The 10,331-nt window shown below is 55.1% G+C and overlaps 2 protein-coding genes across 5 annotated transcripts; one reads left to right on the top strand and one right to left on the bottom strand.

Annotated features, from left to right (window-relative positions):
* Positions 1 to 522: 522 nt before the first annotated feature.
* On the top strand, positions 523 to 4,567 carry MIF4GD (MIF4G domain containing). 4 transcript variants are annotated; one of them, XM_038741952.1, is made up of 7 exons: positions 523 to 629; positions 2,523 to 2,638; positions 2,935 to 3,048; positions 3,200 to 3,426; positions 3,731 to 3,757; positions 3,899 to 4,114; positions 4,448 to 4,567. In XM_038741952.1, the coding sequence occupies exons 2-7, from the start codon at positions 2,557 to 2,559 to the stop codon at positions 4,490 to 4,492; spliced, it is 711 nt and encodes a 236-aa protein (XP_038597880.1). In that variant the 5' UTR covers positions 523 to 629; positions 2,523 to 2,556; the 3' UTR covers positions 4,493 to 4,567. The 4 variants fall into 4 exon arrangements, with proteins under 4 accessions (XP_038597880.1, XP_038597882.1, XP_038597881.1 ...); XM_038741953.1 differs by having other exon boundaries at positions 524 to 629; positions 2,935 to 3,044; positions 3,271 to 3,426; positions 3,665 to 3,757; XM_038741951.1 differs by having other exon boundaries at positions 524 to 629; positions 3,665 to 3,757.
* MRPS7 (mitochondrial ribosomal protein S7) lies at positions 4,534 to 10,050 on the bottom strand. Its single transcript, XM_038741955.1, has 5 exons — positions 9,959 to 10,050; positions 6,766 to 6,957; positions 5,786 to 5,849; positions 4,944 to 5,111; positions 4,534 to 4,851 (listed from the first exon to the last, which is right to left on the bottom strand). The coding sequence occupies exons 1-5, from the start codon at positions 10,048 to 10,050 to the stop codon at positions 4,627 to 4,629; spliced, it is 741 nt and encodes a 246-aa protein (XP_038597883.1). The 3' UTR covers positions 4,534 to 4,626.
* Positions 10,051 to 10,331: the final 281 nt, after the last annotated feature.

The raw sequence follows: 10,331 nt of genomic DNA, 5'->3' as shown, positions 1-10,331 counted from the left end.
CCATATTTATTACTCTATTTATTTATTTATTTTACTTGCGCATATCTATTCTATTTATTTTATTTTGTTAGTACGTTTGGTTTTGTTCTCCGTCTCCCCCTTCTAGACTGTGAGCCCGCTGTTGGGTAGGGACTGTCTCTCTATGTTGCCAACTTGGACTTCCCAAGCGCTTAGTACAGTGCTCTGCACACAGTAAGCGCTCAATAAATACGATTGATTGATTGATTGAATGAATGGGGGGACAGAGACAGGGACTGCGCTCCGTGCTTAGAGGGCACCGGCCCTGTGTGTCCGGCAGGTGGCGCTGGCGAGGCCGCCCCACGCGCCTCCGCTACGAAATGACGTCAGCGCGGCCGGGTCCGATCGGCTCGGCTCTTCGGCTCCTCGGCTCCTCGGCTCTTCGGCTCCTCGGCTCCTCGGCTCTTCGGCTCCTCGGCTCCTCGGCTCTTCGGCTCCTCGGCTCTTCGGCTCCTCGGCTCTTCGGCTCCTCGGCTCCTCGGCTCCTCGGCTCTTCGGCTCCTCGGCTCCTCGGCTCCTCGGCCTTGCACTATGCCTGCTGCGGAGCCGCGCTCCTGCGCGCCCCACAAAAGTGTACCCGGGGCTCGGGGCGAACGTCGTCACCCCAGCAGGTGGGTCGGGTCCCCTGACTCCCCCGGGGCCCCTCGGGGGAGCCGCCCCTGCCCCTCCCCGGGGGTGGGACCTGCCTACTTTTCTCTAGACTGTGAGCCCACTGTTGGGTAGGGGACCGTCTCTAGATGTTGCCAACTTGGACTTCCCAAGCGCTTAGTACAGTGCTCTGCACACAGTAAGCGCTCAATAAATACGACTGATTGATTGATTTGGAGAGCGGTGGGGTGGGGGCACGGGTGACCCCTCTTGATGGTCCCCTCCCCCCAGCTAGGGGCCAGCTGGGGGAAGGAAGGAAGGAAGGAAGGAAAAGGAAGGAAGGATGCCAGCCACCCAGGAAACGGGGAAAAGGGCAGCTTGGAATGGCGGCAGAGGCCAAGGCGCTTGTGCCAAGCTGAGGGCCCAGGCCCAGGCCCGAGGGTAAGGGGAGGCAAGTCCAGTGAAGGGGGAGGCGACAGTCCCGGGCCCGGGAGGCTCCCAACCCCAGGGGACCTCCTCCAGGAGGCCTTCCCAAACTGAGCCCCCTCCTTCCTCTCCCCCTCCCCACAGCACCTGTTTATGTGTATATATGTTTGTACGTATTTATTCCTCTTACCTCCTTCCCCTCCCCACAGCACCTGTATAGATGTATGTATTTATTACTCTATTTTATTTGTACATATTCATTCTATGTATTTTATTTTGTCAGTATGTTTTGTCGTCTGTCTCCCCCTTCTAGACTGTGAGCCCACTGTTGGGTAGGGACCGTCTCTAGATGTTGCCAACTTGGACTTCCCAAGCGCTTAGTACAGGGCTCTGCACACAGTAAGCGCTCAATAAATACGATTGAATGAATGAATCCCCCCCGCCTTACCTCCTTCCCCTCCCCACAGCATCTGTATGTATGTATGTATTTATTGCTCTATTTTATTTGTACGTATTTATTTTATTTTGTTAATGTTTTTTTTTGTCGTCTGCCTCCCCCTTCTAGACTGTGAGCCCACTGTTGGGTAGGGACCGTCTCTCAATGTTGCCAACTTGTACTTCCCAAGCGCTTAGTCCAGTGCTCTGCACACAGTAAGCGCTTAATAAATACGATTGAATGAATGAATCCCCCGCCTTACCTCCTTCCCCTCCCTACAGCACCTGTATATATGTATGTATTTATTACTCTATTTTATTTGTACGTATCTATTCTATTTATTTTATTTTGTTAATGTTTTGTTTTGTTGTCTGTCCCCCCCATTCTAGACTGTGAGCCCGCTGTTGGGTAGGGACCGTCTCTATATGTTGCCAGCTTGGACTTCCCAAGCGCTTTGTACAGTGCTCTGCACACAGTAAGTGCTCAATCAATCAATCGTATTTATTGAGCGCTTACAGTGTGCAGAGCACTGTACTAAGCGCTTGGGAAGTACAAGTTGGCAACATATAGAGACAGAGTCCCTACCCAACAGTGGGCTCACAGTCTAAAATACGATTGATTGAATGAATGAATGAATGACCTGCCACCCCTGCCCGGCCCTCCGGCTGAGGCAGGGGCTTACAGTCTTGCCCCAGCCAGGGCCTCATGTGCCAAGGTAAGGGAGGTGCCCGCCTCAGCCGCCCAGCAGGCCCAGTCCCCCGGGTGGGGGCACCGGGAAGCCGACTCGATTGGAGGGCGAGCGGGCGGTTGGGCCTAAATTCACGGGCTTGTTTGTGAAGCCCGGTTGAGTCACCCGGCCGGCTTGGGGGTGGGCAGGAGGAGACCAGTCCGGCTCCCTCGGGGCCCGTGAGGGACTGATCTCATCTCGGGCCGCCCCGCTTTCCCGGCCTTGGACTACCCGCCGGCCCCCCAGGAGGGCAGGCCTGGGAAAAGTAGGGCCCAGCATATCCCAGCCTGGCACCCTGCCCCCGCCGACGCCCGCCCCTCTCCCCAGGCACCACTAGCCTGGCAGTGTGGGCGGGCTAGCCATGGGGGATCCGGGCCACCAGGAGTATAAGATCCAGTCTCTGGACCCCGAGACCCAGCAGCTCCTGAAGACAGCGCTCAAAGGTGAGGGGGATGGCCAGGACCAGGGTGGGGCCCTGGGTGGTGGTTGGGGTGGGGTGCCAGGGACCGGCCCAGGGTGTCCACCTGACCCCCCAGGATAGGACCTGTTCCCGCTGGGTGTCCACCTTGCTGTGTCCGGGGAGTTGCCGTGTGTATAGCCTCCGGAGTTCTGGGTGAATTGAGCATGTGGGAGTGATGTGGCAGAGCCGGTTGTGAGGTCCAGCCGAACCCGGGACTGTGTCCTCTCACCAGGCCCTGGGGATGTTAGCTTTGATCGCTCTGCCCCCCCTAATCCCCAGAGCCCAATTCCGTGGACTTGGAGAGAGTAGCCAATGTCCTTGTGGACCAGTCGTTGCGGGACTGCGTGTTCAGCAAGGAGGCTGGGCGCATATGCTACACCATCATGCAGGTAGGTCAGTGTCCAGCGGTGGGGAGGGAGGGTCACCGAGAGCTTCAGGAGAAAACTAGGCCCACTTCTTCCCCCTTCCTCGGGTCAGTGAGTGAGTCGGGGGCGGCCGGGAGCCTAGAGGTGAGCCAGGACCCCCTCCTCCACTCCACCCACAGGGGAGATGGCCGGGACCTTCCCGGGGTCCGGGGCCGGGCAACAGGTGGGCTTCACGGGCTTCCCGGGGCAGGCAGAGAATAAGGCATCGGGCCAGAGCGTGTTCCGCCGGGGGCTCCTGAACCGCCTGCAGCAGGAGTATCAGGGCCGCGACCAGCTGCGCGCCCGCTCCCGGCATGGATGGGTCGGCTACGTCACCTTCATCTGCAACGTCTTCGACTACCTGAGGGTGAGGCTACTCCCCTTCCCCCTCGCCCCTCCCCGCAGCCGTGACCCCACCCTCTCCCCATGTGGCGGCCTGGGCAATGGGGTCACCCTCCTCCTCCGCTTTCCCGGGGTGCCCCGGGCCCGCCTCCCATCCGCATCCTCTACCTGCGCCAGCCAAGGGGGTGCTGGGGAGTGAGGCCGCGATCGGGAGAGAGGGGGACGGGATGGGACCCTCCTGCATGCCGCGCCCCCTCGCCCAGGTGAACAACATGCCCATGGTGGCTCTGGTGAACCCCGTTTTTGATTGCCTTTTCCGGCTGGCCCAGCCTGACAGCCTGTGCCAGGAGGAGGAGGTGGGTAGCACATGGACGGGGGTGGGGATGTGGGGATGTGTGTCCAGTTGGGGGTGGAGGGACCAGAGCAACCCCTGCCCACCCCCAAGGGGCATCTGGGCACGGGGTGCGGGGCACCCACGGCCGCCTCTCCTCGCACAGGTGGACTGTCTGGTGCTGCAGCTGCACCGTATCGGGGAGCAGCTGGAGGCGATGAACGGTCAGCGCATGGTGGAGCTGTGGGAGCGGCTGCGGGACGGCTTCCTGCTGGAGCCGGGGCTCAGCTCCATGGCGCGGCTGCAGCTGCTCGAGCTCATCGAGTTCCGGGCGGCCGGCTGGAGGACCAGCCCGGCCGCGCAGAGATACTACTACAGCGAGGTGTGCAGCTAGCCACGCCCGGGGGGCCAGGGTGGGCAGGGCTGGGCCTGGGCTGGCCCTTGCCGTGTGCGCACACACACACAGCATCCTGTGTGCTCCCTATGTTGCACCTCCTCCACCCTTAGGCTGAGGGGAGTCTGGTCTCCTCACTGATTTCCCCCTAACCACTGCCTCCAACTTTTCCATCTGTAAAATGGGCTTGCGGCTCAGAGCTGGTCCAAAGCAGGTTTGTGGTGGGGGGGCCGGTCCGCAAGCTCAGGTCCGGCCTCGGGAGCTACAGGAGGCCTAAGCCTCAGCCGCCCGCTCTTTCCTTTTTTACCCATTTTCTACCAGAGCTCCGATGGCGACGGAGTCGAGAGGGGGACTTTTCTCACATAGCAGAGTTTTAATGAACTGCTCAACCGCCTGCTCGGGCCCCACGGGGGCTCTTCTAATAAACGTTTTCCAAGCTCAGTCCGCTGCCCGTGTCGTGGCCCAGGGCACGCCTCCCTGGACCGTGTGCCCACCCGTCCCTACCACCAGCGGTAGTGTGCGAAGGCCCGGTTGGCCTCGGCCATCTTGTGCATCTCGTGTTTGCGCTTGACCACGGGGCCCTGGTGGTGGAAGGCTTCCAGCAGCTCGTGGGCCAGCTTCTCGGGCAGGGGCATCCGCCTCGGCTTCCGCCCGCGCCGGCACTCGGTGATCAGCCACTTCATGGCCAGGAAGCGGCGGCGGCGCTCGTCCAAGGGGGCTGGGACCTGGGCCGGGGGGAGGGAAAATCCCTGGAGAGCGTCGGGGATGGGGGAGCCCAGTCGGGGGGACCTCCCTGCCGGGGCCCCGGGGGAAATACCTGGTAGGAGTGGCCCCCTTTGAGGACGCTGACCAGGCCGATGATGGGCTGGCAGTTCTTCAGGGCTTGGTGGAAGACAACGTAGGGGTTTCGCTCGACGGACCCCCGTTCCTGCTCCGGGGTGGCGTGGAACTTTTCAAACTGCTTCCTTTTCACGGTCTCCAGGGTCTGCGCGGGAGGAGGCCAGGAGAGGTCTTGAGGTCGGCCCCCTCCTCCAACCCCCACTTCCCCCCACCCCCAGGGGGGAGATGCAGGTGAAGGTCAGGGCCCTCAGCTGAATCCAGCATCCATATTAATAATAATAATGGTATTTGTTAAGCGCTTACTATATGCCAGGCACTGTTCTAAGTGCTGGGGTAGATACAAGGCTATCGGGTTGTCCCACGTGGGGCTCAGAGTTTTAATCCCCATTTTACAGATGAGGTAACTGAGGCACAGGGAGGTTAAGTGACTTGCCCAAAGTCACACAGCTGACAAGTGGCAGAGTCGGGATTAGAACCCACGATCCATCATTCTGACCGGAGACCGAGCCCCTCCCGGAGTTCTGGTCTGTGAGCCCGTTGTTGGGTAGGGATGTTGCCAACTTGTACTTCCCAAGTGTTTAGTACAGTGCTCTATACACATTAAGCACTCAATAAATACAACTGAATGAATGAATGGTCACTCTGAGGGCCCCAGGATCTTAGGGGGCAGAGGCAGGGACCAAGACTCACTCCCTGCCCCGGGAGAGCTTACAGGTGGGCTTGTCAGATGGACTCCACAGAAGCCTGTGCTCTGCAGAGGGAGAGAGGGAGGGAGGGAAAGGAGGAGGAATTGGAGGGAGTGAGGAACCCCAGTCCTACCTCCAGCATGAGGGACTGGGCCAGCACTTTGTTTCCTCCTTTCATCATCATGTTGGTGAACTTACTGTCAGGAAAAAGCCATAACTTCAGTTTCCTCGGCCCGGCCTGTTCTCCCCGCAGACAGGCCCCACAAAGCCCCTCTCCCAACAAGCCTTTGTTCAGGGAGGGCTCTGTCTTACGTGATTATCTTTTGTCTGTTTGATTATCACTATTATTAGGCCATGAGTGAGCCAAACTAGGCCTGGGAGAGCCACTGGGCTCTTTACCTTGGGCCTATCACAGCTTTGCTCTGGCCTAGTGAGTGCAGGGGCAGGATGGTGACCAAGTAAAGCCCACTGTTGGGTAGGGACCGTCTCTCTATGTTGCCAACGTGTACTTGCCAAGCGCTTAGTACAGTGCTCTGCACACAGTAAGCGCTTAATAAATACGACTGAATGAAAGTAAGAAGCAGTGTGACTTAGTGGAAAGAGCTTGGGCTTGGGAGTCAGAGGTCAAGGGTTCAAATCCCAGCTCCGCCACCTGTCAGGAGTGTGACTTTGGGCAAGTCACTTCACTACGCCTCAGTTATCTCAACTGTAAAATGGGGATTAAGACTGTGAGCCTCACTTGGGACAACATGATCACCTGATTAGAACAGTGCTTGGCACATAGTAAGTGATAGTAACAATTCCGGGGTAGCTTCCTCAACACAGCTAAGTCGGGAATGAGGGGCACGGAAGAGATCATGGGTCATTGGCCCCGGGGCATTCCTAACTAAGGGGGCAACTCCCCCTGCGGAGGAGAGACGGGCGGGGGGTGGGGGACTAAGGGGCGACCCAGGGCCTCATCTCCTGTGAGCCCACTGTTGGGTAGGGACCGTCTCTAGATGTTGCCAACTTGTACTTCCCAACCGCTTAGTACAGTGCTCTGCACACAGTAAGCGCTCAATAAATGTGATTGATTGATTGATTGATTGATCTATCTCCAGCCAGGCCGCTCACCTGATGGTGGGGTCCTGGAACACCGAGGTGGTCCGGCTGGCGGGGGCCGCTTTGATGAGCTGCGTGGCACGGAGCTCCCGGGCGTACTTCTCCTCCTCGGTCATTTCCCCCACAGGCTTGCGGTGAGCGGCCTTGTCCAGCTGCGGCTCCTGGTAGTCGGGGCTGTAGCGGCTCCACCTTACCTGCGTCAGGCTGCAGGAGGAGGGCGAGGGGCTGCTCGCAGGGCGCTCAGGCCGCTCCTGCCGCTTGCACATTGGGCCCGGACCCGGTAGGGAGGAAGGAGGGGTTCCCCCCCTTTCAGTTTGTGGCCCCAACCGCCCCCCCAAAACACGCACACTCACAAACACACATGCTATGGTAGCTTTTAAAGAAGCAATGGGAGAGCGACACTCAAGCAGTTCTTTAAGGTCGTTATGGGCAGGGAACGTGTCTGCTAACTCTGTGGTACGGTAATAGTAATAATAATGCCGGCATTTGTTAAGCGCTTACTATGTGCAAAGCACTGTTCTAACCGCTGTGATCCGATTGTCCCATGTGGGGCTCACAGTCTTAATCCCCATTTTACAGATGAGGTGACTGAGGCTCAGAGAAGTTAAGTGACTTGCCCGAGGTCACCCAGCTGACATGTGGCAGAGCCGGGATTGGAACCCATGACCTCTGACTCCCAAACCCGGGCTCTTGCCGCTGAGCCACGCTGCTTCTAGACTGTGAGCCTATTGTTGGGTAGGGACCGTCTCTATACGTTGCCGACTTGTACTTCCCAAGCGCTTAGTACAGTGCTCTGCACACAGTAAGCACTCAATAAATACGACTGAATGAATGAATAGTACCCTCCCAAGCGCTTAATACAGTGCTCTGCACATACTACTACTAATAATAATGACGGTATTTGTTAAGAACTTACTATGTGCAAAGCACTCTTCTAAGCACTGGGGAGTTTACAAGGTAATCAGGTTGTCCCGTGTGGGGCTCACAATCTTCATCCCCATTTTACAGATGAGGAAACTGAGGCCCAGAGAAGTGAAGTGACTTGCCCAAAGTCACACAGCAGACAACTGGCGGGGCCGGAATTTGAACTGATGACTTCTGACTCATAATAATAATAATAATAATAATAATAATAATAATGGCATGTTAAGCGCTTACTATGTGCAAAGCACTGTTCTAAGCGCTGGGGGGGGAGACAAGGTGATGGGGTTGTCCCACGTGGGGCTCACAATCTTAATCCCCATTTTACAGATGAGGTAACTGAGGCTCAGAGAGGTTAAGTGACTTGCCCAGTGTCACACAGCAGACGTGGCAGAGCCGTGGTTTGAACCCATGACCTCTGACTCCAAAGCCCGGGCTCTTTCCACTGAGCCACGCTGCTTCTCTAGAACAGAGTTGGTAGACGTTCCCTGCCCACAATGAGCTTGCAGTCTAAGCACTGAGCCAAAACAAATACCATTATTATTATTATTATTATTCTCGGTGCTGTAAGCGCTCAGTAAATCCCACTGGCTGAGTGAGTGAGGGCCCCCCAAGCCCTCGGTGGCCCCCGGTATCCTGGAGAGGGGATGGAAGGCAGGCTCGCCAGCGGTCCTTAGAGAAGGGAGGCGGGGACCGGCCTGTGAGAGGGAAGGCTCCTCAATCAATCAATCAATCAATCATATTTATTGAGCGCTTACTGTGTGCAGAGCACTGTACTAAGCGCTTGGGAAATACAAGCTGGCAACATATACAGTCCCTATCAATCAATCAATGGTATTTATTGAGCGCTTACTGTGTGCAGAGCACTGTACTAAGCGCTTGGGAAGTACAAGCTGGCAACATATAGAGACAGTCCCTACCCAACAGTGGGCTCACAGTCTAGAAGGGGGAGACAGAGAACAAAACCAAACATACTAACAAAATAAAATAAATAGAATAGATAGGTACAAGTAAAATAAATAAACAAATAAATAGAGTAATAAATATAGAGACAGTCCCTACCCAATAGTGGGCTCACAGTCTAGAAGGGGGAGACAGAGGACAAAACCAAACATACTAACAAAATAAAATGAATAGAATAGATAGGTACAAGTAAAATAAATAAATAAATACAGTAATAAATATAGAGACAGTCCCTACCCAACAGTGGGCTCACAGTCTAGAAGGGGGAGACAGAGAACAAAACCAAACATACTAACAAAATAAAATAAATAGAAAAGATAGGTACAAGTAAAATAAATAAATAGAGTAATAAATATAGAGACAGTCCCTACCCAACAGTGGGTTCACAGTCTAGAAGGGGGAGACAGAGGACAAAACCAAACGTACTAACAAAATAAAATAAATAGAATAGATAGGTACAAGTAAAATAAATAAATAGAGTAATAAATATAGAGACAGTCCCTACCCAACAGTGGGTTCACAGTCTAGAAGGGGGAGACAGAGGAAAAAACCAAACGTACTAACAAAATAAAATGAATAGAATAGATAGGTACAAGTAAAATAAATAAACAAATAAATAGAGTAATAACTATAGAGACAGTCCTTACCCAACAGTGGGCTCACAGTCTAGAAGGGGGAGACAGAGGACAAAACCAAACGTACTAACAAAATAAAACAAATAGAATAGATAGGTACAAGTAAATTAAATAAATAAATAAATAGAGTAATAAATATAGAGACAGTCCCTACCCAACAGTGGGCTCACAGTCTAGAAGGGGGAGACAGAGGACAAAACCAAACGTACTAACAAAATAAAATGAATAAAATAGATAGGTACAAGTAAAATAAATAGGGTAATAAATATAGAGACAGTCCCTACCCAACAGTGGGCTCACAGTCTAGAAGGGGGAGACAGAGGACAAAACCAAACGTACTAACAAAATAAAATGAATAGAATAGATAGGTACAAGTAAAATAAATAGAGTAATAACTATAGAGACAGTCCCTACCCAACAGTGGGCTCACAGTGTAGAAGGGGGAGACAGAGAACAAAACCAAACATACTAACAAAATAAAATGAATAGAATAGATACGTACAAGTAAAATAAATACATAAATAGAGTAATAAATCTGTACAAACATATATACATATATACAGGTGCTGTGGGGAAGGGAAGGAGGTAAGATGGGGGGGATGGAGAGGGGGACGAGGGGGAGAGGAAGGAAGGGGAGGGGGGAAGGGGTCTCCTCGGCCCCAAGGGGTCCGGTTCCGGGCGCTCACCCCGGCAGGCAGGCGCGGAGGCCTTGCCTCAGACCGACCAACAACCCCGTCACCCGCCATGCCCGAGCCTCAGCCTGGGCCACCGCCGCCATCTTGCCTGGGTGCAAGGCCCCTGTTGCTAGGATACGGCGACTTCCGGTCCCCGGGCCTCAGCCTGGGCCGCCGCCACCGCCGCCATCTTGCCTGGGTGCGAGGCCCCCGCTCGGCGCTGCCCGCGCGCCCGGCGCCCCTGTTGCTAGGATACGGCGACTTCCGCTCCGCCCGCCCTGGGAGCTCGCGGCGCGTCAGGGCCCGGCGGACCGAGTCACCTCACTTCTCCGGGCCTCAGCGACCTCATCTGTAAAATGACGATCGAAACTGCGAGCCCCACGTG

Source organism: Tachyglossus aculeatus, unplaced genomic scaffold, assembly GCF_015852505.1.
Source record: "Tachyglossus aculeatus isolate mTacAcu1 unplaced genomic scaffold, mTacAcu1.pri SUPER_34, whole genome shotgun sequence".
NCBI lineage: Eukaryota > Metazoa > Chordata > Mammalia > Monotremata > Tachyglossidae > Tachyglossus > Tachyglossus aculeatus.
The sequence above is the reverse complement of the archived record's forward strand: the minus strand, read 5'-3'. Positions and strand labels throughout refer to the sequence as shown.